At 40.7% G+C, this 27626-nt stretch overlaps 1 protein-coding gene across 2 annotated transcripts; it reads left to right on the forward strand.

Annotated features, from left to right (window-relative positions):
• Rxylt1 (ribitol xylosyltransferase 1) lies at positions 1-27404 on the forward strand. Of its 2 annotated transcripts, XM_057757997.1 has the most exons (6): positions 1-274; positions 1042-1197; positions 5401-5503; positions 18799-19113; positions 21061-21231; positions 26987-27404. In XM_057757997.1, exons 1-6 carry the CDS (start codon positions 106-108, stop codon positions 27402-27404), a joined length of 1332 nt encoding a protein of 443 aa, XP_057613980.1. In that variant the 5' UTR covers positions 1-105. The 2 variants fall into 2 exon arrangements, with proteins under 2 accessions (XP_057613980.1, XP_057613981.1); XM_057757998.1 differs by lacking the exons at positions 1-274; positions 5401-5503 and having other exon boundaries at positions 1107-1197.
• The last annotated feature ends 222 nt before the right edge of the window (positions 27405-27626 follow it).

Genomic DNA, 27626 nt, shown 5'->3' on the forward strand with positions numbered 1-27626 from the left:
CGCCTGGGCCTGCGCCCGCCCACACCGCCGGCCGCGAGCCTGAGCCCGGCTTTTCTTAAGGCCCGGGAGCGCGGCGAGGACGCCGGGACCGGAAGCAGCAGTGGGATGCGGCTGACGCGGACGCGCCTGTGCTCGCTGCTCGTCGCCCTGTACTGCCTCTTCTCCATCTACGCCGCCTACCACGTCTTCTTCGGGCGCCGTCGCCGGGCGCCGGTCGGGACCCCTCGGGGCTCCAGGAAAGCGGCGGCGCAGGCGAAGGAGAGGCGCGGCCGAGGTAGGACGGAGGCAGGGAGGGCTGCGGGCCTGCGACTCGCGCTGGGATCCCGGGGCCCTCGGGCGTCCTTCGTCCTCAGCCCGGAGACAGCCCGGGCTCGGATTGGGGGCTCTTCCCACGCTGGGCGAGCTCCGTGCCCTAGCCGCCCCGAGGCTGGTGGCCTGCACGCCTTTAAAGCACGGAGCAGTCCCCGCTCGGCCTCAAGGGCCAGAGTTGCGATAACGCTGCGGGCGAGCGGCAAGTCACCGCTGAGTCTCCAGCCTCTCTTCCCCTGGTCGTGAAGCACGCTCCTTTCTAGTCATGTGACTGCAGAAGGCCGTACCTTATATTCCCAGCCCGAGTCCCTGCTGGTATTTTGACTTGTTTTGGAATTGCGGACCTTTTAACCCCCCTCCCGCTCAGAATTCTTGCACAGTTGTGTTATGACATTGGTGGAGACAGCGCGCTAAAGTTAATATTTACTAATAGTTTACTTACAAAAAACTCCAGAACTGAAACGTGTGACTTGATATGTTTTCTGCAGGTATTTCTAAAGGTTTGCGGGGGAGGCATACTTGTCCTATCTCATGTTAAAATTTTTAAAGTCTTTAACAGAGATGGTTCAATTAAAAGATACTGGTTTCTTTTTTTCAAATGTATACCTCGAAATTGATTGTCTCTGAAATTTGAAGGTGAAACTAGTTTACTCTGGTATCCTATTCAAATGACTTGACTTTGTATAAGCAATTCTTCCTCAGTGATAAACGCAGTCCCTTTCTTTAAAACAGAGCAGTCTGCCCTGGAGAGTGAAGAATGGAATCCGTGGGAAGGAGATGAAAAAAGCGAGCAGCAACAAAGAATTAAAAGTGGCCTGCAAATATTAAATAAATCCACCAAAGAAAAAGTAGAGCACAGAGTACAGATCTGGGGCAAAGCTGCCATTGGTAAGTTACCGCGGACGGGGGAAGTCTGGGAAGGCCGTGTACAGTGTGGACCGTATGGGCGCCACATTTGCTAGAGAATGGATTTCATTGTTTAATGAAGACATTTTACCTTTCCTCGGAATTTCATTTGCCTTTCCCCTTAGGTAACAAGAATACACATACTCTCCTATTGGTTGTTTGCTTTCATTGGTGGATAACAAAGTAGACTGGGTGTCCAGTGAGCGGATTAAACTGTGACACGTGCAGTGCCTTCAGCTCAGTCCCAGCGGAAAATAAACAAACAAAAACCCTGTTCACGGGAGCTGCTTTATCGGGAATCTAGTGTTGCAGGATGTACATTATGCTCAGAACATGAGGCTGTTGGTGATTGAGATTGTGTGTGCATAAATACATATATTTACAGTGTACAACACTGGTAGGTTGGTAAACATTTGCTTTGTGAAATTGTCAGCAGGCTATCCATCATATAACATACTTACTTTTGGTGAGAACATTTCAAATTCAGTTTCTCACAAATGCAAAGAACACAATATAGTATTAATAACTATAATCGTGATCCTGTACATCAGCTGTCCAGAATTCATCCTGTGTTTATGAGACCTTATACCATTTGATTGACGTTTCCTCATTTTACATAATCCCCCTTACGCCTGCTTCTCTGGCTTTTGAACGTGAGTGGGACTTACGTATAGTGAGCGATACAATTAATAGCAAGTACAGGATGAGAGGAGGGTAAATAGCATAGTGCCTGGCTGGAGGTATTTCATAAATTTATTTATGATAAGTTACAAAAATATATCTTGAAGATTACTACTGAGCTCTGAGCTTAACATAGCTTTACCTGGATTTGAAGTGACTCAATTTTAACAGTTTTGAGGGATTTCCTGGTGGTTTTTCTGTTGTCGTTGAATTTTAAATTAAGTACTGATTTCTTCCTATAAAACTCTATATTCTCATTCTACTTTGAATTGTACATGTCAGTGGGTTTTCATGATTTTAGACTTCTTGGTCCAGTGAGCATTCTAGGGGCCCTTGAACTTTACCAGACACTCCTTTCATTGGCATATGCCCCTACGGTTACAACAGACTGTTACAGAATTCCTGCTAAAGGGGAGAAATGGGCATAACAGGGGTCCTTGATCCAATTTGGAAACTGAGGCAAATTCCATGAGATTTTTCTACCTAGAGTAATCTCTGATACAGCTTTGCCTTGTCTTTCTTCAACTCCACCTTTGGAGCCATTCTTCCATTTGCATGAGGAATATCATGTGTTTACCGCTCAGTAGATTTATCAGCCTTTCCTGCTGGTAGAATTTTTGAGGCAAATGAACTTCATTCATTTCAACAATAGGGCTGGAGAGATGGCTCAGTGGTTAAGAGCATTGCCTGCTCTTCCAAAGGTCCTGAGTTCAATTACCAGCAACCACATGGTGGCTCACAACCATCTGTAATGAGGTCTGGTGCCCACTTCTGGTCTGCATACACACAGACAGAACATTGTATACATAATAAAATAAATAAATATTTAAGCCGGGCGGTGGTGGCGCACGTTTTTAATCCCAGCACTTGGGAGGCAGAGGCAAGAGGATCTTTGTGAGTTCAAGGCCAGCCTGGTCTATAAGAGATAGTTCCAGGACAGGCACCAAAAACTACAGAGAAACCCTGTCTCGAAAAATCCAAAATAATAATAATAATTAAAAAACCATTGATCTGGGTTGACAGGATTCCTGATAACGTATCGTTCTTTAACACTTTAAAGATCTTTTGTACATCACAAAAGTTCACTCTGTTAGGAATGGAACTCCTCCACATATCTTTCCTGGACAGTCCCTTCTCTATTTCTGGTATCTGCCAAGGTGGCTAAGGAGATGCACAAATCACATGCATAATCTCTTCCCACAGTCTCTTATACACATGAATATTTTGATTTTCTTTTGGTTTAATTTTGTTGGCACACACCTTTAATCCCAGCCCTCCAGAGGCAGAGGCAGGCAAATCTCTGTGAGTTCAAGACCCACCTTGTCTATAAAGCAAATTTCAGTACATCCAGAACTACACAGAGAAACCCTGTCTCAAAAAACCAAAAAACAAAAAAGCAAAAAAAAAAATTGAATAGTTCAAAACTTTCCCACTAGCAAATGCTGCTTTCTTATTACTTAACAGTTTTCGTCCCTCGGTCTTTCTTTCCTCTTATATTTTACTATAATCATAAAGGAAAACAAAACAGACATTCAATACTTTGGTTACAAATCTCTTCAGAGAAATACCTAAGGTCACCAATTGTAAATTGTGCTTTACACATCTATGCCAATCGGGCACAGCTCAGCTAAGTTTGTGGCTCTTCTACAGCATAGTTCTCTGTCCTCATTTCTAATAACACAGACTTCATTTCCTTCCATGCCCCGCCTACCTTTACCATGCACATTCTACCAGTCAGCCTGTGACAGTCTGTGTGTACTAGAGACAGCATAGGCTTTCTCTCCTGTGTCCTCAGCGTATGACAGTCTGCGTGTACTAGAGACAATGTAGGCTTTCTCTCCTGTGTCCTCAGCGTGTGAAAATCTGTGTGTACTAGAGACAGCGTAGGCTTTCTCTCCTGTGTCCTCAGCGTGTGAAAGTCTGCGTGTACTAGAGACAGCGTAGGCTTTCTCTCCTGTGTCCTCAGCGTGTGAAAGTCTGCGTGTACTAGAGACAGCGTAGGCTTTCTCTCCTGTGTCCTCAGTGTGTGACAGTCAGTGTGTACTAGAGACAGCGTAGGCTTTCTCTCCTGTGTCCTCAGTGTGTGACAGTCAGTGTGTACTAGAGACAGCGTAGGCTTTCTCTCCTGTGTCCTCAGTGTGTGACAGTCAGTGTGTACTAGAGACAGCGTAGGCTTTCTCTCCTGTGTCCTCGGCGTATGACAGTCTGCGTGTACTAGAGACAGCGTAGGCTTTCTCTCCTGTGTCCTCAGTGTGTGACAGTCAGTGTGTACTAGAGACAGCGTAGGCTTTCTCTCCTGTGTCCTCAGTGTGTGACAGTCAGTGTGTACTAGAGACAGCGTAGGCTTTCTCTTCTGTGGTCCTCACCCTCACCTGAGTCTTCCTCACTGAATGAGCAGTGAACATCTGCATTTCTCTGCACTCTGAGGCATTCTAGTCTAATCTTTGTTAAAAGTCATACTCTTCCAAATTCTTCCAGCCACCCCCATTTTCCTATTTCCTATTTTAACTATTTGCTACAGAATCACCTCACTTCCCAATACCATGTTCTGCCCATATAACACATAGTTTTCTATGACTGCCATCACAGATATTACAAAAACTACCCTATTTCATAATTCCTAACTACAACTTTATTTCCTGCCTTTCTCGAGGGAGGCATCTCAGATGTCTCTGGAAGGCTCGCCATCTGGGCACCTTAGTGACATTGAGACACTTGCTGTGTAAGATAGTGTTCACAGGCTCTAGAGATTCAGATATGGATGTGGGGAAGCAGGGAATTATTCAGCCTTACACATTTGGAAGCTTTATCTGATTGCCCAAATTTTAAATCTGGTTGTTAGGGTGACTTAATGGAAGTGGAACAAAATGTATCTTTCAGTATAACTGGCACCATCTTCTCAGGTGCTGGGTGACTCCATATTACTATTACCTCATGCATACTGCTGGTCTTGTCCACTCAACACTTTCGTTCAGATGAAGCATCACGGTTGTCCTCAGGAGAAAAGATGAAGTGTCATTTGTCTGCAGAGGGGATCATGCATTCAAGGATGTCTGTTCAAGTGGGGATGTGATATCCCCTCGACATGCTGAATGTTTTGGTTCATACTGATGAGCTCCTCTGGCTTCAGCACAAAATGTTTAGTCCCTCAGTTACGATGGTAACTTAATTCTAATGATGGTAATTTAGTTTATAATACAAACTTTTCTTTAGAATATGTAGGCAGTAAGGGTTCAGTAGCATTAGAGCTTCCTCAGTATAAAGTAAACGATTCTGTTGTCTTTACTACACCCCACTTTTAATGCCTACAGCCATTGAAGTCTCGTACAGTTAGTTGCCGTATTGATGACTGAGGTTTTGCTTGGTAGGACTGCCTGCCTGCAGATCACGGCAGGCACCTTCTAGTCTCATAGTCAAGATAGAAAGGAACAAAGTATATGTTTCTCAGACATACGCACATGGATGAGGCAGCAGATGTTTCTCTTTTTCTTCTTTCGTTACCAGGTCTGTATCTCTGGGAACATATTTTTGAAGGCACTCTTGATCCCGCTGATGTGACTGCTCAATGGAGGGAAGGACAGTCAGTTGTAGGAAGAACACATTACAGGTACCAATCAGACAACATAACCCTGGGTTGCTGTGTGATGTTTTATGTAACTACTGGAAGAAAATACACATTTATATGTCATTTCCATTTCAACTTGGGGAAAAATACAGAAATAAATCTTGTGAATATGTGTTCTTAGTTCAAGCTTCATTAAACATTTTTATATTAAATTTGACATTACAAAATAATTTTGGAGGGAGGAAATGTGCCTCGTGGTGCAGTGGTAGAGAATTTGCCTGCCGTATGCAAGGTCCTGGGTTCTGTCCCCAATGCTGAGAAAAATTAAGTTTTGGGGAGTCTTATTTCTGTTTTGTTTTTAGCTGATGATTTAGAAAGCTTCGTGATAAATGAATACTTAATGTTCTGTGCCTTGGAGGACTAATATGTAAACAAGTATTGCTTTCATTATTTTCATTAGTAGCTATGTTAGCCTTGTAATATCCAGATAGAATCCAACTTTGATTTGTTAAAGCATTTTATGTCATATCTACTATGATTTATTTAATGATACAGATTCCCAGGTTTTACAAAATTCAGAACTGTTTCTGGTTTGATTTTTAGATTCTGTAAAAGTAATTCATTAGAAGTTTTACTTTAATTTACCTATCACTATCTAATTTTTTTATTGTTGAACAGAATTAACATGACTTTAATTACGAAAATCGTAATTTTGTCATGAAAGTACTATATTCATTTTTATTTTTACTGAAATAAACATGATTTGTTTTTACATGTTTACTTCCTGTGACAATTGTGTATTGGGGCAGATGTCAATAAGAGAGTCTGGTTTTTATTACAAAGCCATTATTTTTCCACAACCTTGGGCATTCTTTGTTAGGAGCTATAGACGCTGTTTGTTTTCAATTAAATATTTTATTTAATGTTATAACGTACATGAATATAATGTGTTTGGGTCCAGTTTAACCTGCATTTCCTACCCTCCATTTCCTTCTCCATACAACTCCATCAGTTTCCCTCCTGACTTCATGTTCACATGTACACTCTCAGTGTCTGTCTTTGTGTGTCTCTGTCTCTCTCATTCTCTTGCTCGCTCTCTCTAATACCCACCAAGTCCACTTATTGATGCCCATATGTGAGATCATGTCCTGGAGCATGGGTAGCTTCTCAGGGCCCAAATCCCTGAAGAAAAATGGCTCTTTCAGTCTTCTCTCTCTCTCTCTCTCTCTCTCTCTCTCTCTCTCTCTCTCTCTCTCTCTCCCCCCCTCTCTCCCTCCCTCTCCCTCCTTCTCTCTTCCTCCTTCTCTCTCCCCCCTTTCCCTCCCCTGCAAGTAGCAACTGCTAGTAGTTATGTTTTTTTCTTACTTTCTTATTATTATTTAATTGAAATTTTGAATACCAATTCCTGTTCCCACCCTCTCCTCTCCTCTCCTCCCGCTCCCTCTGCCTTTCCCCATAGGGAGTCTGCAAAATCTAGCACAGGGCTTTGGGGCAGGACCAAGGCCCTCCCTACTCTATCTAGGCTGAGCAAGGTATCACTCCAAGGAGAATGGGCTCCAGAAAGCCAGTTCAAGCCCTAGGGATAAATCCTGGTCTCACTGCCAGTCTACCCCAGCCATACAACTGTCACCCCCATTCAGATGGCCTAGTTTGGTCCTGTGCTGGTTCCCCCACTGTCAGGCCAGAGTCTGTGAGCTCTCATTAGCTCAGGTCAGCTGCTTCAGTCGGTATCCCCATCATGGTCTTGACCCTTTTGCTCATATTATCGCTACTCCCTTTCTTCGACTGGACTTTGGGAGCTCAGTACAAAGTTCCCCTGTGAATCTCTGTGACTGCTTCCATCAGTTGCTGGATGAAGGTTCTGTGATGACAGTTAAGGTAGTCATCAATCTGATTACAGGGCAAGGCCATTTGGGCACCCTCTTCACTATTGCTTAGGGTCTTACCTGGGTCATCCTTGTGGATTTCTGGGAATTTCTCTAGAGCCATGTTTCTTGCTAACTCCATAATGGCTCCTTCTTATCAAGACATCTCTTTCTTTGCTCTCCCTTTCTGTCCTTCCCCCATCTTGACCATCCCATTCCCTTATGTTCTTCTCCCCCTTCCCCTTCCTTCTAGCCTCCTTTCTCCCCCCACCCCACACTCCCAGTTTTCTCAGGAGATCTTGTCTATTTTCTCTCCCCAGGGGGATCCATGTATGTTTCTGCTAGGGTTCTTCTTGTTACCTAGCTTCTCTGGACTCATGGACATAGGCTTGTTGTCCTTTGCTTTATGTCTAATATCCACTTATGAGTGAGTACATACCGTGCTCATCTTTCTGGGTCTGGGTTACCTCGCTCAGGATGCTTTTTTTCTATTCCATCAATTTGTATGCAAATTTCAAGATGTCATTGTTTTTTACCGTTGAGTAGTACTCCATTGTGTAAATGTACATTTTCTTTATCCATTCTTTGGTTGAGGTACATCTAGGGTGTTTCCAGGTTCTTGGTATTACGAATAATGCTGCTATGAACATAGTTGAGCAAATGTCCTTAAATGATGGAGGAAGGCCATTGGTTAAAAAATAAAGAAACTGCTTGGCCCTCATAGGTTAGAACATAGGTGGGTGGAGTAAACAGAACAGAATGCTGGGAGGAAGAGGAAGTGAGCTCAGATGCAGGGCAGCTCCTCTCAGAGCCAGACGCGATGCCGCTCTTCTCTGGGGCAGATGCGATGAAGCTCCGACCCAGGATGGACGTAGGCTAAAATCTTCCCGGTAAGTGCATCTTGGGGTGCTACACACATTATTAGAAATGAGCTAGTCCAGGTGCGAGAGTTAGCCGAGAAAAGGCTAGATATAATGGGCCAAGCAATGTTTAAAAGAATACAGTTTGTGTGTTGTTATTTCGGGGCATAAGCTAGCCAGGCAGCCATGAGCTGGGCTGTGGGAAGAGGCCCGCAGCTCCTTCTACACTTAAAGTTTGATTGAGCACCCTATTAATACCCAAGAGTGATATTGCTGGGTCTTGATGTAGATTGTTTCCTAATTTTCTGAGAAACCACCATACTAATTTCCAGAGAGGCTGTACAAGTTTGTACTACCACCAGCAATGAAGGAGTATTCCCCTTTCTCCGTATCCTCTCCAGCATAAGCTAACATTAATGTTTTTGATCTTAGCCCTTCTGACTGGTGTAAGATGGAATCTCAGAGTCATTTTGATATGCATTTCCCTGATGGCTAAGGATGGTGAGCATTTCGTTAAGTTTCTTTCTGCCATTTGAGATTCTTCTGTTGAGAATTCTCTGTTTAGATATGTGCCCCATTTTTTAATTGGATAATTTAGTATTTTAATATCTAGTTTCTTAAGTTCTTTATATATTTTGTGGTTCAGTCCTCTATCCTGTGTGGAATTGGTAAAGATCTTTTCCCATTCTGTAGGCTGCTGCCATTTTGTGTTACAGAAGCTTTGCCTTACAGAAGCTTCTCAGTTTCAGGAGGTCCCATTTATTAATTGCTGTTCCCAATGTCTGTGCTACTGGTGTTATATTTAGGAAATGGTCTCCTGTGCCAATGTGTTCAAGACTACTTCCCATTTTCTCTTCTGTGAGGTACAGTTTGGCTGGATTTATGTGGCTGGATTTATGTTTGATCATTTGGACTTGAGTTTTGTGCATGGCAAGATATGAATCTGTTTTCATTCTTCTACATGTTGACATACAGTTTTGGCAGCACCATTTGTTGAAGATGCTTTCTTTTATCCATTGTATAATTTTAGTTTCTTTGTCAAAAATCAGATATTCATGGGTATGTGGGTTAATATCAGGGTCTTCAATTTGATGCCATTGGTTCACCTGTCCTTTTTTTTTCCCAATACCAAGCTGTTTTCATTACTATAACTCTGTATTAATAGAGTTTGAAGTCAGGTATTGTGATGCCTCTGGAAGTTCCTTTATTGTACAGGATTGTTTTAGCTATTTTGGGTTTTCTTGGTTTTCTGTGTGAAGTTGAGTTGTTCTTTTGAAGTCTGTGAAGAATTGTGCTGGGATTTTGATGGGTATTGCATTGAATCTGTAGATTGCTTTTGGTAGGATTGCCATTTTTATTATATTCATCCTACCTATCCAAGAGCATGGAAAATCTTTCCATTTTCTGGTATCTTCCTCAGTTTCTTTCTTCAAAGACTTAAAGTTCTTGTTGTGCAGGTCTTTCACTTCTTTGATTAGTGTTACTCCGAGATATTTTTTGTTATTTGTGGCTGTTGTGAATGGTGATGTTTCTTTGATTTCTTTCTCAGCCCCTTTGTTATTTGTATACAAAAAGGCTACTGTTTTTTCTGAGTTGATCTTGTATCCTGCCACTTTATTGAAGGTGCTTACCAACTGTAGGAGTTCCTTAGTCGAAATTTTGTGGAGATTTTATATATATCTATATATAAGATGATATATATATATATATATATATCATCTACATCTACTATCATATCATCTACAAATAATGAAAGCTTGACTTCCTCTTTTCCAATTCTTATTCCCCTGATCTTTTGTTGTCTTATTGTTCTAGCCAGAACTTCAAGAACTATATTGAATAGATATGGAGAGAGTAGACAGTCTTGTCTGGTTTTAGTGGAATCACTTTGAGTTCTCTCCATTTAATTTGATGTTGGCTGTCGGCTTACTGTATATTGCTTTTATTATGTTTAGATATGTTCCTTCTATCCCTGATCTCTCCAAGACCTTTTTCATGAAGGAGTGTAAAGTTTAAAGTTTTCAACATCTAATGAGATGATCATATGTTTTTTTCTGTTTATTTATATGGTGCATTTCATTGATAGATTTTCCTATGTTGAACCAATCCTGCATCTGAGGAATGAAGCAAATCTGATAATGGTTGATGATTTTTGTGATGTGTTCTTGGATTCAGTTTGCCAGGATTTTCTTGAGTATTTTTGTATCAATGTTCATGAGGAAGACTGGTCTGTAATTCTCTTTCTTAGTTGAGTCTTTGTGTGGTTTGAAAATCAGGGTAGCTGTAGGCTCATAAAAAAGAGTTTAGTAATGTTCCTTCTGTTTTTATTGTGTGGAACAATTTGAGGAGTATAGGTAGTAACTCTAAAAAGTTCTGCACTAAAACCACCAAGCCCTGTGCTTTCTTTTAGTTTTATTTGTTTATTTGGTTTGGTTTTTTGTTGTTTTGTTTTGGGATTTTTTTGTTTTGGTTTGGTTTGGTTTTTGGTTTTTTAAGGCAGGGTTTTTCTGTAGCTTTGGAACCTGTCCTGGAACTAGCTCTTGTAGACCAGGCTAGCCTTGAACTCACAGAGATTCACCTGCCTCTACCTCCAAGTGCTAGGATTCGGACGACTTTCCTTTTTTTTTTTTTTTTTTTTTTGGTTTTTCGAGACAGGGTTTCTCTGTGGTTTTGGAGTCTGTCCTGGAACTAGCTCTGTAGACCAGGCTGGTCTCGAACTCACAGAGATCCGCCTGCCTCTGCCTCCCAAGTGCTGGGATTAAAGGCGTGCGCCACCACCGCCCGGCTTTTTTTTTACTTTTTTTTTTTTTTTTTTTTTAATTTATTTTTGGTTTTTTTGAGACAGGGTTTCTCTGTGGTTTTGGAGTCTGTCCTGGAACTAGCTCTTGTAGACCAGGCTGGTCTCGAACTCACAGAGATCCGCCTGCCTCTCGGACGACTTTAATGACTGCTTCTATTTCCTTAGAGCTTATAGATCTATGTAAATTGTTCATCTGGTCTTGATTTGATTTGGTATGTGATCCAAAAATTGACCATTTCTTTTAGATTTTCCAATTTTGTGGAGTTCAGGTTTTTAAAGTATGACCTTATGTTTCTTTTTGTATTTCCTCAGTATCTGTTATGTCCCCCTTTTCATCTGTGATTTTAATAATTTGGATATTCTCTCTTTGCTTTTCGGCTAGTTTGGATAAAGTGTTTGCCTTTCTTGTTGATTTTCTCAAAGAACCATGTCTTTGTTTCATCAATTCTTTTTATTGTTTTCTTTGTTTCTATTTTATTGATTTCAACCCTCAATTTGATGATTTTCTGTCATCTACTCCTGGGTGAGTCTGCTTCTTTTTGGTCTAGAGCTTTCAGGTATGCTGTTAAGTCTCTACTGTGAGATGTCTCCACTGTCTTTCTGTAGGCACTGTAAATGAAAACTGCTCGTTCGTTTCCTGGACATCCAGACCTGAATAATCACACAGAAATTATTAATTACAACATTGTTTGGCTAATAGCTTAGGCATATTTCTAGATATCTCTTATATCTTAAATTAACCCATTTCTATTAATCTGTATATTACCACGAGGCTATGTCCTACCAGTAAGGTTCTGGAGTCCTCCTTTGGCAGCTACATGGAGTCTCCTTGAGTCTGCCTACTCTCTCTATATATATCTCTGTTCAGAGCCATAGGCCAAAGCAGTTTCTTTATTAACCAATGGTAATAAAACATAGTCAATACATATAGAGGGTAATACCACATCATCTCCTCTTTTCTGTCTAAATAAAGGAAAGTTTTAACTGTAACATAGTAAAATTACAAATAGCAAAACAAGTATCAAGCAAGAATTAAAGTTACAAAATTTCTTTGTGTCTAAAGTTTCATATCTAATTTATCTTTTATCATAACTAAGGGAAACTATAATTATCTGTCTTCAAATCCATCAAAGACCCCAGAAGGATGTAATATTACCTAAGTAAACAGGAAGTGCATTATAAGTAACTTCCAAAACTCTAGAATTGAGAGTGACATCTCACTGCTGGGATAGTCACCCAAAGTTCTTCTGTAATGTTGGGGCATCCGTCTTCAGCCTACGGGCCCACTATCCAGCAGACTTTTCCATGAAGCAGGAAATTTCAAAGGCTGTTTCGCCTATATTGGAAGTTTGTCAGTCACTTTCTTCTGTGTCCTTCAGAATGTCTGGCAGACTCTTTCATGAAGCAGGAACCCTGAAGTACCAACCCATCTTTTGGAAATTTCAGCAGTCACTTTTCTGTGGGTTCTGCATGTCCAGTTCATACAGCATACCATCAAGCAGTCCAGGCAGGAGCAGTTTCTTGCCCAAATGGCCAGCCTTGTCAAATTGAAGGCAGATACCATAACGAGCTTCTTCAATGTCCATCAACCTCTCTAAAGTAATTGGTGCTGCTAGAGCAGACATGTCTCATGGTCGAGAAAAGTCTAAATTCTTCAAACCTTTTAAATGCCATGTTCTGTAGGTCTTTGAAGTGTTGAAGATTATCTAACTGAAATGTATCTCTGTATATCTAGAATACCTATCACAAGTACATTGACTACTATAAATGACTATTAATCTGAAATTGTTAATTATACACTACATTTTAAAATGAGTTGTATAAATGTAATGCCTTAAGAATAGAAATATACACATAATAAAATAGATCTTAAGTTTTGTATCAGTAAACCAAAATCCATACCAATGTAAAGTATTCATTTCTGTATTATATCCCCCTTTAAATGAAAACAAACATTTATAAACAATCATTTTGTCAGTTGTTTTCTTCAAACTGATCTCTCTTGTTTGTTGAGCCATTTTTAGGGCTCATGGAGATCTTTTGGTGGTCTTGTTCCATCAAACCATATTAACCTAGATAGAATTCACAGATTCCCATCCTCTGTGAAAACAAAAGTAGAACCTCTTTTCTAAAGTAACATATCCTTAAACTGAAATTTTGAAGTCAAGATACCTTTTAAATATATATATCTTGGTTTAGCTTAGCAGCCAGTACAATGAAATATCTCTCTGTACTTAGCTCATTCACACTCAAAAAATTCAAAGAAAATACAATAATGTATAAAATCCAGGATCTCTGTATATTTTCCATCTTTACATGGCTTTTTTATATTACTTTTACTGTCTTTTTAAAGATTTTCTTCTATTTTTTTTAAACTATGTCTTTATATAACTGTCTACTCTTTTCTCCTCTCTTTCCCAAGCCTACATAAATTTTTTAAACACACTGTGACCCATTCAATGCTGCTCTTATATCTTAAATTAACCCATTTCTATTAATCTGTGTATCACCATGAGGCTGTGGCCTACTGGTAAGGTTCCAGCATTCTTCTCCTTCAGCAGCTACATGGAGTCTTCCTTGACTCTGCCTACTTTTTCTCTGTATCTCTGTTCAGATTTCCTGTCTGGCTTTATTCTACCCTGCCATAGGCCCAAGCAGACCTTTTGGTGGTCTTGTTCCATCAAACCATATTAGCCTAGATAGAATTCACAGATTCCCATCCTCTGTGGAAACAAAAGTAGAACCTCTTTTCTAAAGTAACATATCCTTTGTTATTTATTTTTTTTTATTAACTAATGGTAATAAAGCATATCCAGTGCCTACAGAGGGGAACCCCACATCAAGGCACTTAGTGTTATGAACTTTCCTCTTAGCACTGCTTTCCTAGTGTCCCATTGTTTGGGTATATTGTGCATTTATTTTTGTTAAATTCTAGGAAGTCTTTAATTTCTTTTCTATTTCTTCCTTGACCCAAGGGTAGTTCAGTTGAGCACTCTTCAGTTTCCATGAGTTTGTAGGGTTTCTACAATTAGTGTTGTTAAATTCTAACTTTAAGCCATGGTGATCCAATAAGATACAGGGGATTATTCTAATTTTTTTGTATCTGTTAAGATTTTCTTTGTTACCAAGTACATGGACAATTTTAGAGAAGGTTCCATGAGGTACTGAAAAGAAAGTATATTCTTTTGTGTTTGGATGGAATGTTCCATAGATGTCTGTTAAGTCCATCTGTTCTTTGTTAAGTTTCTGTCTGGTTGACCTGCCCATTGGTGAGAGTGGGGTGTTGAAGTCTCCCATTATTACTGTGTGGGGTTTAATGTGGGATTTAAGCTTTAGTAGTATTTCTTTTACATATGTGGGTGCTCTTGTATTTGGGGCATAGATGTTCAGGATTGAGACTTCATCTTGATGGATTTTTCCCGTGATGAGTATGAAGTGTCCTTCTCCATCTCTTCTGATTAATTTTAGTTTGAAGTTTATTTTGTTAGATATTAGGATAGCTACACCCACTTGTTTTATAGGTCTACTTGATTGGTAAATCTTTTCCCAACCCTTTACTCTGAGATAATGTCCATTTTTAAAGTTGAGGTGTGTTTCTTTTTTTAATTGATTTTTATTGAGCTCTACATTTTTCTCTGCTCCCCTCTCTGCCTCTGTCTTCCCCCCCTTCAGACCTCCCCCTGAGGTGTGTTTCTTGAGTACAACAGAAGGATGGATTCTGTTTTCATATCCAATCTGTTATTAACCTGTGTCTTTTTATATACAAATTGAGTCCATTAATACTAACAGATATTAATGACCAGTGATTGTTAATTCCTGTTAGTTTTCATTGGTAGTGTTTGTGTGTTTTCTTTCTTTGGAGTTTGCTGGTATGAGGTTATCTGTGGTTTTTTGTTTTTTTTTTTTGGGGGGGGGGGTGCAGCTAACTTCCTTGGGTTGGTGTTTTCCTCCTAGTGCTTTCTGTAAGGCTGGGTTTCCACAAACCCAGGTATTGTTTAAATCTGGTTTTGTCATGGAATATCTTGTTTTCTCCATCTATGGTGATTGAAAACTTTGCTGGGTATAGTAGTTTGGGTTTGCAGCCATGGTTTGTTAGTGTCTGCAGCACATCTGTCCAGGACTTTTTTGCTTTCAGAGTTTCCATTGAGAAGTCAGGTGTGATTCTGATAGGTCTGTGTTTATGTGTTACTTGGCCTTTTTCCCTTACAGCTCTTAGTCTTCTTTCTTTATTCTGTATATTTAGTGTTTTTATTATTATGTGGTAAGGAGACTTTTTAGTCTAGTCTGTTTGTTGTTCTGTAAGCTTCTTGTACCTTTATAGACTTATTTTAGTTTGGGAAAGTTTATCTCTATTCCAGTTTTCAAATCTTGAACTGTTTGCTTCACCTGTTTGGTTTTTCTTGGTTTTCTTGGGTTTCTTTAAGATATTGATTTCTTCCAATTTTTTGTTTTTCTTTTTCTCCATTTTTTAAGGGAATTTTTCAATTCCTTTTTAAGGGTCTCTATCGTTTTCTTAAAGTTATATTTAAGGACATTTTCTTCTGCTTTTTCTGGGTTAGGATGTTCAGGTCTTTCTGTCGTATGACCCCTGGGTTCTGGTGCTGCCGTGTTGCTTTTTATGTTGTTGAATGAATTCTTGCATTGGTGCCTACACATCTCTTCCTCCAATTGGTGCAGGCAATGTCTTTGCCTCTTCGTCTAATCCTTGCAATCAGTGTCTGTGTCTCAGGGAACAATTGAGGTCTCCCAGGGGTGGGTGGGTTTGGAAGTGGATTGGAACTTTTAGATTACAGGGTTTGACTGATGGGAGGGGAGGTTGGAGCAGCCCGCCTGCAGGTGGCTTACCTGCTGGCTGGCTAGTGAATCTGAGGCAGGTGGGGGAGGGGCCAGGGTTTTGCCCTGGGGCCTAGAGACTGGGCTGTCCAGTTGGGGAGCTGGTCACTCACCTCTTGGTCCACTCTGAGTAGTCACAGTCGGCCTCAGGGAACCACTGAGGTTGCAGGGGATGGGTGGGCTTTGCTACTTGTGTTTGTTGGAAAAACAGTTTCTCCTAGTTCAATGATTAGGATAGGCTGATTGGACAGTGAGACCCAGGGATATACTTATCTCTATGCTACATCTAACTTTTTTTTTTTTTTTGGATTTTTTCGAGACAGGGTTTCTCCGTAGCTTTTGGTTCCTATCCTGGAACTAGCTCCTGTAGACCAGACTGGCCTCGAACTCACAGAGATCCGCCTGCCTCTGCCTCCGCCTCCCGAGTGCTGGGATTAAAGGCGTGCGCCACCACCACCCGGCTTACATCTAACTTTTTACATTGATGCAAGGAATTGAACTTTTGTCCTCATGCTTGCAAGGCAAACATTTTACCAACTAAGCAACCTCCGTAACCCCTCATTACACAAATTTTCTCAAAGGAGTTAAACTTGAAGAAAAGCAGATATTTATAGTGGTTGCTCTAATCTCTTTGTAGGCTATATATATATACACACTTCTAAACTTTACAGTCTTTAGATTCTACTGTTAGAGAGTAAATGTATGGCTGGACGTGGACCTCGGGGGTAGGAAGGCTGTTCTGGAATGTGCAAAGCTCTGGGTTCAATTGCCAGTACAAAAATAAAGTGAATGTCTATTATGTACATAAATTGATATCTGTATTTGTATTTGAACAGTAAACATGTCAGTAGAGTTAAGCTAATAGTAGTTCTACTACACTAAGTGGAAGATTACTACAAAGTCATAAGTAGCATCCTTAAACTTATAGTTACATGGTGTTTTTTTTGTTTTTTTTTTTTTGTTTGTTTGTTTTGGTTTTGGTTTTTCGAGACAGGGTTTCTCAGTAGCTACGGAGCCTGTCCTGGAACTAGCTCTTGTAGACCAGGCTGGCCTCGAACTCACAAAGATCCACCTGTCTCTGCCTCCCGAGTGCTGGGATTAAAGGCGTGCGCCACCACCGCCCGGCTCCCTTCTGAAATTTTTATGCAAGATTTTGGGTTATCAAAAAACTTCTATTTCCTCTTAGAGAACTTTGTATTTAAATACTGTAACAGATTTTCAAAATATCTTATTAAGCAATGAAAAGTTGTATATAATTTATTCAAAATTAATAAACTCATGAAATTGCAAATTGTAAGTTCAATCAAGTTATGTAGGTACTAACTTAAATTCCAAAAATGTATTGTTTGCACAGTCATTCAGGATTTAAATGATTATATTGAAGTATTTACTCTGAAGACATTTTTCAATTGAGACAAGCAATATAAAAAATATATTGAAAGTTATAAGTCCTGATGCTTAGACATATGCTAAGTTACCTACAGGAGTAAATTACCTTTCAGAATTCTACACATGAGCTCTTTAGCTATGATTATTTTTCAGCTAATGGATTTTCATGATAGACGCTTCAATGATAACCTTCATTAATAAAGCATAGTATTCATCCTGTATATTATACTAAGTCATACATAAGCCTTATTTTACAATGTTAATGTGTAGTAGGAAAATTCAGCAATTTTCATAATTTCATGTTTTAAATGCAGTAGCAAGAAGCTAGAAATTGATCTCATTTAGTAAAAGGCTTACCTAAAATGCAGCCTCTATGCTTAGTTCCTAACACCATATGGACAAGGAGTGGTAGCACACTTTATTCCCAGCACTCTGAAGGAGGATCAGAAGTTGAAGGAAAAATGAGGACATCCATAGTCATCTATCTCCCTTAATGACATCTCAAACGTCTTTTACCCATTCTCAGTCAGAGCCTTTAGCCATCCTGAATGCTCTGTGTGGTGACCTTTCCTAGTCCTACGTATACATTCCCCACATCCATGCACTCCATCTTTGTCTCCTAAGACTGTTCTTTCTGGGACTGCCTTTCTTTCCTTTGTTCCCCACCTGCCCTCATTTCCTTTTGTCCTCATCCGTACTCTCAAACCAGTTGTCCACACTCACTCTGCTTCCCTCCTTATCATTCCTGTGCACTTTGACTAAAAGTTCAAAATACTTGTGTGGCAGTGACTGTTGAGGCAATATATGACAATGTGTGCTATGGAGCATGTCTACTCCTTCTATGAAAACTCCAAAAAATGTATTGCAAACAAAGAATTACAACATACTCCCTCTTGCTAACCACTCACACTTAATGTATTTTAGCTGTTATAAATTCTTTAACTTTCATCTTCAAGGAAATGTTTCCAGTAAAAGACCTTTGTTTCCTAGTCCTTTTATTCTTCACTCATCAGAGAAAATGGCTGTCATGAATTTGGTGTATGCTCTTACATTTTTATATTTCTACTGATAGAAGGTATATAAATATTTTTTCAATATGTAGTTTTATATTTGCGTAAAACTATACTTTAAGGGCTGGCAGGATAGTAAAAATGGCTACCCCTAAGACAGACAACCTGATTTTAGCTACAAGATCTACATGGTGGAAGGAGAGAACCAACTCCTGCACTTTGTCCTCTGAACACATACATGTGTGCATGCGTGTGTGCACACATGCACACAGATCCTTTTAGTTATGTGCTAAGTGTCCTAAAATGTGGTATGTTTTCCTTTATATTTCAATGTCTTGCCTTCAGTGAAGAAATGAGAATCCCACATGTTCCAATCTCATATACTAGTTGAATTTTTCATCCAAAGCTCTCTGTTAGTCTATAGCCCTGTCCCAGACTTATTCAAAAGAACTTGTATTATACAAATTTCATTTCTAAAGAATGCAAATTAAATCTCATTCTGGACTTCATGTAAAGTTATTGAAATTTTCCTTTGTTTAATTTTGTTTGTCTCTTATTTGTGGTGTGTTGTTTTCTACAGTTTCATCACTGGCCCAGCTGTAGTTCCTGGCTACTTCTCCATTGATGTGGACAATGTGGTACTTGTTTTAAATGGAAGAGAAAAAACAAAGATCTTCCACGCCACCCAGTGGTTACTTTACACACAGAATTTAATGCAAACACAAAAACTGCAGCATCTGGCTGTTGTTTTGCTGGGAAATGAGCAGTGTGATAATGACTGGATAATGCAGTTCCTCAGAAGAAATGGAGGCTGTGTGGACCTGCTTTTCATAACGTATGACAGCCCCTGGATTAACGGTGCCGATGTTCTCCAGTGGCCGTTAGGTGTAGCAACGTAAGTGCAACTGTGTATCCCTGGTCTCCAGGGTCTAATGTTCTGAATCAGAAACATGATGTTTTAAGTGATAATAAGCTTACAGGTGATGAGGCCAGGGGCAATCTTTCCTAGAGTCATTAAGAGTGTGACCTGATGCCTACGTAACAGTAGTGACAGGGTCTTTGTTGTTGTTGTCGTTGTTGTCGTTGTTTTAAGAATATTTTACCCTCTGAGGAGAACTGATGAGTACTTTTTTGTTTCAAAATTAATATAGAATAAATATTTAAGCTTATTAGTGTCCTAAAGAGGTGTTTAACAGAGAATGAATAAAGGTAGAATCATAATTTCTAGTAAAAAACAAATACTTTTGTGGCAGTATTTTCATATAAAAAATGAACTTACCCTTGGGTTGTGATTGACTGACTTTATGTAAATTTTAACTATACAAACAAATGTTATTCAATGAATAATTTAAGATCCTCAGTACGTAATCATCCCCCCCCTTAAAAATTGGAAAACATTTTTTAAGCTTTCTATGGATGGATTTTTAATAGTAAGCAAACTTTAAGCAAGGTTCCCACTAGTATATAAACTTTCTGAGGGCAGAAATTTTCTTCCCAGCTCTAAAAATGTACATGAACACCTACAGTAAAAGCCCAGCAATTAAGAACACTTACTGCTACTATAGTGGACACAACACTAAGGTGGTGTAGATTATAGCTGTGTATGATTACAGTTCCAAGGATCTGACACGCCTTTCTGAACTCTGGGTACGTGGCTACACATGGAGATAAACAGGCATACACATACACACATAAATGAAAAATAATAAATTTTTAAATAATGCTTAGATACTGTAGGTACTAAATTATTTGGTAAGTAAATGATCTCACTGATAGACTTAAATCAGACATTCATTATGTCACTGGTTACCACCATTTGTAGCCTCAGGCTTATTTCTATTTAGCTACACAGCTGTCACCAGAAAAAATGCCATTGACACATTTCCTACATGTACCACATTCCAGCTGAATAGGTTTGGAAGACTTGTTGAGTATATCCACCCTTAAGATCTTCAGAAAAATCTAGTCCTTGAGGAGGGTCTATATTTACAAAAATATTTTTACTTTTTCCACATTGTATGACATCACCTATTTGTATAATAGAAGATAGAAACATAGTAATCCTGGTATAGCCATATTCGTCCTGTTCCCAACAAGGAAAGATTCAGTACCAACTGGAAACTTGGTTGCTCAACTAAAAAGAGGAAATTATCACAACTTCCATTACGTGTGTAGATCCCAGGTGTCTTAGTGGTCTATTGCTGTAAAGAAAAATCATGATCTTAGCAACCCTTATAAAGGAAATAATTTAATTGGGGCTGGCCTATAGTTCAGATGTTTAATCCATTATCATCATGGCAGGAAGTAAGGCATGTGCAGGCAGACGCGCTGGAGAGGAGTGAGAGCTCCACATCCTGATCCACAGGAAGTGAACTAAGACACACTTCTTCCAACAGTGCCACACTTCCTCCAACAACAAACACCACATCCCCCAATAGTGCCACTCCCTGTGAGTTTATTAGGGCCAGTCACATTCAAACCACCACACCAGGGATGTTGTTAAACATGGCACCGTGTACAAAACTTTTCCACACAAAAAGTTATGTGTCCCAAAATGCCATAATAATCTTATGTACAACATAGTCAGCCTCTATCATATAGTATACAGGTATATTTGTTGTTTGTTTTAATATATACTTGCACATTAATCCTGGCAATTAAGTTTTCAGAGCTCATGACTCAATTAACAGTATATTTTCTTTTTAATGAAGAATGATTATATATGTCTGTGGTGTACAGTGTGTTTGGAAATCATATTTTAAATGTCCTTACTATACATAACCTAACAAGCCAGGCTGTGGGATGTTCCTACCATACAATAATTTATTGGTTGTTTTTATAGATATAGGAAGTTTCCTGTGGTTGAAGCCAGTTGGTCGATGCTACATGATGAGAGGCCCTATGTATGTAATTTCTTAGGAACTATCTATGAAAATTCATCAAGACAAGCACTGATGAACATTTTGAAACAACATGAAAGTGATCAACTTTGTTGGGTTTCTGCAAGGGAACAGTAAGTTCTGTATTTGTATGATTGCTCCCTGTTGCTCTCCAATCTGGGTGTCACTTTGTGTACACATGGGTTCCAGAGAATTGCTGGTACCCCGCTTACTCTACTGTCCTGTCAGAGGCTGTAGTAGTTTGGTTGGAAGTGTCACCCCAGCTGCTGGCATCCATTCTGGAATGTTGGGTGGAAAACTGCATTTCAAGCCCCCTCCCCTGGGAGCTGCCACAGTCCAGTCTCCACCTTTGAGAAAGTCCATTAAATGACAACACCTCCCCAGAGAGGGTCAAGACCACTCCCATAGGCTATTTAAACTGCCCCCCAGAGAACGAACACGTGGTCTCCCTGATTCTCCTTTCCCCCTCTCTGTGTTTTCCTGGAGGGCCACCTGGGAGCACTGGCATCCATTAAACCTGGGCTTCTTTTTATTTGATCTGATTTGGTCTGATTTGGATTACTGCATTAGCAGATAGGTTATTAAGAAAAAGCTTAATAACAGAAGAAACTGACTCTTCTCCCATCGTTTACGTAGTAATCAAGGAGGTGTCAATAAAGTAACAAGTCATTTTACAATAATTTATTTTGCTTTTAAATAAACACATGGAGTATAAGGCAGAGTGACCAGGGAACAGACGCCTAAAAGATATGCTTCTAGATCTAGAAATTTATTTTTTTGTGACAAAAATTGCCTTCTAGATGGATACCACTACTATTTATGTAACTATATTAAGTTCATTCACTTAACACTTGCCAAAAACCTGCCATATGCCAGAAATCATTGAACCCATGATAAAGTCAACAGTGAAAAACAAAAACAATGAATGTGCCTTCATAGCGGTCATATGTTTGTTAGAGGAAACAGGTAAAAATGTAGCATGTGTCAGAAGATGATTGTTACATTTTTCTCGATCTGACAAATCTCTCTGCCAATACAATAATCCAGATCAGACCAAATCAATCCAAATTAGAAGAAGCCCCGGTATAATGGATGCCAGCACTCCCAAGTGGTCCTATGGGAGTGGTCTTGACTCTCCCTGGGGAGAGCTCAACATTTGGCAGGCTTTCTTGTAGGTGGAGTCTGGACTGCAGCAACTCCCGGGGAAGGGGGCGTGGAACTTTCCAAACATTCCAGACTCCTTGAATAAATGGGGTGCTAGGGAGCTGAGGTGACACTTCCAACCAAACATTCCAGACTCTTTGGATAAGGGGGGTGCTAGCTTAAGTCCGGCTACTTCCTGCAGGCATGGGGCAACATGGGAGAGGGGAGAGTTGGGAGTTGGTGGGCTCATGCTCAGCAAGAGGTATGGCTGGAGAGACATCTGGTTTACCTCAGGCATCTTTTCTTTGGGGGCGGGGGAGATGAAAAGGCAGGTGGCTAGAAGAAAAAATATATTTTTATTCTTAGCCCTAGGGGCTAGCCATGAAAAGGGTCATTAACTGCCAGAAAGAATGGGCTGGAGAAGTGCCCTGGTTGTACAGGAGAGGCAAAGGTGAATAGTGAGGCATGAGAGCAGAAATACCCTTTAAAACCAGATTTTAGTTGGTTGCTGTCCTTTTGAGCCTGGAGAGCTGGTACTAATGGTGAAGTCCCAGGAACCTAGTACAGGTTTTGGCATTGTCTGGAGGGCCCTTTGTAAGTTGGTCTTGGCCCTGACAGCAGGAGTGACGTGTAAAATATGCTTGAAAATGGGTGGGGTTAAAATAGACTCTGGAGATTGTTAGTTTTTTTCAGACCTGATTTTTGATACAGCAGAACTTTTTCTAGGAACCTGCAGGTCTCTGTAAGACAGCTGGAGCAGAAACGTTGTAGATTTTCCTTCAGGGGAAGATTTAGTCTACCTGTCTTGGCAGGATGAGAAGATTGATTCCCTGGTGTAGCATCCAGGAAGCTGATGAGGTGGAATGCCCCTTGTGTGTGGGTGGTTTTGCCATACCCAAAGGCAAGCTTCCAGGAGGAAGGTCTTTTGTAACCATGTATCTTCTTGGAAGAGCTATAGGATGCTGCAGGAGGTGGTATGTCTCTGTGTTAGAAGCTCTTTTGCTAAATGCCATACTCTCAGATCTGTAAAGGCATTTGAGAATTGGGTGCCATTACCTGTTAGTTATATTTAAATTAGACATATAAATTAAATTTAGACATGTATTTTACCCAATTAGTTATAGCTTACCAATGCTAGTGAATGTAAGAAGATTAAAATATTTTTGTAAATTAAAGAATTTTGGAGGCACGGGAGGCAGAGGCAGGCGGATCTCAGTGAGTTCGAGACCAGCCTGGTCTACAGAGCTAGTTCCAGGACAGGCTCAAAAAGCCACAGAGAAACCCTGTCTCGAAAAACCAAAAAAAAAAAAAAAAAAAAAAAAAAAAAAGAATTTTGGAGGCAGACTGTCTCCCTTGGTAGGTCTAGTATACATGAATACTCTTACCAAAGATGGAGCTGAGGTCCAAATGGCAGCTACCCACGTGTTTGTATTTTTTTCCAGAGCTGTTGTGATCTGGAGTTACAAGTTTTACAGATTTTAAAACACACACACAGAGAAATAAGACAAGCATACTATGGAAACAGACACACATAAAAGCATAGTGTGGCCACATTATTTTAAGAGACAAATAAAACTTTTTTTTAAGGAACCTGTATCATCTGACCAACTTAAAAATCCTGGTGTAGGCAGGCAGCAGAAACCAGGGAAGCACACAGGTGGTGCCATTGAGGACCAGATTAACAGACACTACAAGAGAGAACAGAAACAAAAGGACGGAACACCCATACAGTTTTAGAGTAGAAGGACGGGGGTAACAGATCCTTTGTAGAGAACAGATAGCGAGAGAGGGGGGAGGGGGTACAGCATCTAGAAACCATGGCCATATGGGGCCTTGTTTGTTTTATGTTAGACGTTAGATAGCCCCAATTGAAAAGGATTTTTGTAAAAGGCAGCCCAGGGCATTTGGAGATCAGGCCTCAAACTGCAAGTGTCCATTTTTACAAGTCTATACCAAGTCTTGGGACTCAGTGCCTACCTCGTGTGTCCACTGTGATTAGACAAAAGCAGAAAGGTGTGAGAATTGCGTGGACAGACATCTCCGTTCCAAGGAATCCCTCCTCAGTGAGGACTGCCTCACCGCTTTTAGTGGGGGGGGGCGATAAAACGTGAGCTGTGGCTTCAACAGACTACCCAACAAACTTATGGGCCCTGGACCCTAGGGACATGTACTTGAAAAGGGGGAACTTACCCAGACGAAGCCTAGCCTGTCAGAAAGCACGAGCAAAAAGAGCATTTTTCCAACATTTTCCCCAGGCTAGTGGGAAAAACAGACCATCTGGGTGGAACCTCCAAATGTTGGGTTTTTCCGGCCTAACAAACCTCTCTGCCGATGCAATAATCCAGGTCAGACCAAATCAAACCAAATTAAAAGAAGTCCAGGTTTAATGGATGCCAGCACTCCTTGGTGGCCCTCCAGGAAAACACAGAGAGGGAGAAGGAAAACCGGGGAGACCACTGTTTGTTCTCTGGGGGCAGTTTAAATAGCCTATAGGAGTGATCTTGACCCTCCCTGGGGAGGGCTCACTGTTTGGCTGGCTTTCTTGGAAGTGGAGTCTGGGCTGTGGCAACTCCCAGGGGAGGGGGCTCTGAACTTTCCAAACAATGATAATGCCATGTAAGAAAAGAATTAAGCAGATGGAGAGGAGAACATTGGTTTTCAAGTAGCCCAGGAGAGCACCAGGTAGAGGGCTGTGTGAAACACAGGCACGGAGAGAGAGCAGGGTCAGCCTTGTGTTGGTGTGGGGCAGCAGTGTCCATTTGGAGGGTGCTGACCACAACGGGCTGCTGATAAATGAGTGAGGGTGGCGGGAAAGAGGAAAGACTTACTGCAGGAGGACTGCTAAAATGGCTCTCGATGCACTGAGCTAGAGGTCAGGTACTCTCTGTGCACTCTTGCTGCTTCTAGACCATTCTGCCCTTCCCTCCCAAAACCCCAGTTCTCCAGTCTCCCGCCAGCATGTGTAACTGTGGCTGGCGTTCTCTGCAGCACTGAGCCTCCCTGATTCCTTAAAGGACATGGCTCCTGTGCGCTGTCACTCTGGCTCACAGCACTCTTGTCTCAATGCTTGGCAGTTTCTAAGTCTGAGGAGGCAGTTCTTCCTTCACCTCGGTCTGCAGTTCCTTTGTTTCACATACCGAGGCTGCCAGCTGACATCAGCCATTTCCTATCATGGTCATTTCCTCAATGGCCACTTGGATTTCACAAACACAGGGTCTCACCATACTGTCAGAGTCCAGCATTCCTCTTGGTAACAACCCTGTCTGTCATTCCAACTCATTCCCTATCACCTGACTCCACAACTCAGCTGGAATTTACAACCCATTGTTCTTATTCTCCTGTCTGCGCTACACAGGTTAAATTTAATCAACCATCCCTGCATATACATTCACCTTCCTCATCCTGTTATCATCATCATCAACACTACCGTAGTAGTGTTGGTACATTTCTTCCTAATGTATTCTTCCTCCCTTCTCTGTCCTAAACTCTCAACACCTCCTCCTCGGTCTCCCCTACTGTAAAAATTCTTGCTTATTTCACTAAGAAAATACAAATAGAAAACAGTGCTTGGCCTCTAAGTGATTTCTTAGCTCCTACACGTACATGGCCTATATATTCTATTCTCAACATGGCAGCCAGGTTGATTTCATTCAAATGTTGGTTGCTTGTGTCATCTTGATCAAAACTGCATAGGAGAACCCTGTGTGACCAATCAGACTTTGTTCTTCCTCTGCCCCCAGCCACTCTTCTCCCTGGATGTCCTCCCTGCAGTCCCTTGAGCATGGTGGGCACATGCAATCTTATGACTTCATCTTTGTTTATGCTCCAATCTTCTCCACATCTGCATGGCCTACCTGTTCACACACAACTATTGTGTTCTGAGTCCTCAGAAATAAAACATTCTCTAGTCACCTTGAGAGTGTAGCTGCATTCTTGAGAATGTGGCGCTGTCACTTCGGGAGCCCCTTGGTACTTCTCTGCTTTAATTTTCCTCACACTTCTTCAGCCTTTCTAGAAAACATTCTGACTCTAACTCAGTTAAAGATTTAATGTTCAAGCCGGGCGGTGGTGGCGCACGCCTTTAATCCCAGCACTCGGGAGGCAGAGGCAGGCGGATCTCTGGGAGTTCGAGGCCAGCCTGGTCTACAAGAGCTAGTTCCAGGACAGGCACCAAAACTACAGAGAAACCCTGTCTCGAAAAACAAAAAAAAACAAAAAACAAAAAAAAAAAAGATTTAATGTTCACCACCAGACTGTAACACAGCCGTGGCAGAATGTGCTAGAAAGGAAATAACCCATACTTGAGAAATACAGATTGAATGAATACTACCCACTCAAAGATTGATCATCAGATATTTAAATATATAACAATAAAATGTTCAAATTCTTTAATTGTCTTAGGGAGTCTCGTGTAGCCCAGGCTGACTTTAAACTTCTAATCCTTCCTACACCTACCATCTTCTGATTATTGTCATGTACAGCCACACCCAGTTTATGGATGGATGGTGGTCAGTACTAGGTCTGAGTGCTGCCAGTTGGGCTATATCCACATCCAAAAACTCTTAAAAAGTTTTAAGTACATTTGGTCCAAGATTTTCAGTGTCTCATATTTCTCATCTCTATAATTTGTTTACAATTTTGATAATTGGCATTAAAAGATTTCCTTCAAAACAGGTGCCATAGGAAAGTAAAACCCTACAGGGATTTCCTTGTTTTATTTTCTAGGTGGCAGCCTCAAGAGACAAATGAAAGTCTTAAGAATTACCAGGATGCTTTGCTTCAGAGCGACCTCACATTGTGTCCTGTAGGAGTGAACACAGAATGTTATAGAATATATGAGGCCTGCTCCTTTGGTTCCATCCCTGTGGTAGAAGATGTCATGACAGCTGGCCACTGTGGAAACACATCCGGTCACCACAGCGCCCCTCTGCAGCTGCTCAAAGCCATGGGTGCTCCCTTTATCTTCATCAAGAGCTGGAAGGAGCTTCCTGCTATTTTAGAAAAGGAGAAGACTATAATTTTACAAGAAAAAGTTCAAAGAAGGAAAATGCTACTTCAGTGGTACCAACACTTCAAAGCAGAGCTGAAGTGGAAATTTATTAATTCTTTAGAAAATTCTTTTTTTATGAATAATAAAAGTTAATCATATCTAAGTGTGTGCTCATAAATGTGTATATTTATAGTGTTTGCTAAGCTTCGTCGACTTCTGTTTTATATACCAGACCAAATGCTCTCCTTTTTGACTATTATGTACAAGATAAAAAAGATGGTAAAATTTTACCCAGATTGCCCTGGCAAGATGGTTGAGTGGGTAAAGGTGCTTCCTGCCAAGCCTGATGACCTAAATTCAGTCCAGAACCACATG

Source organism: Chionomys nivalis, chromosome 25 (assembly GCF_950005125.1).
Source record: "Chionomys nivalis chromosome 25, mChiNiv1.1, whole genome shotgun sequence".
Classification (NCBI taxonomy): domain Eukaryota; kingdom Metazoa; phylum Chordata; class Mammalia; order Rodentia; family Cricetidae; genus Chionomys; species Chionomys nivalis.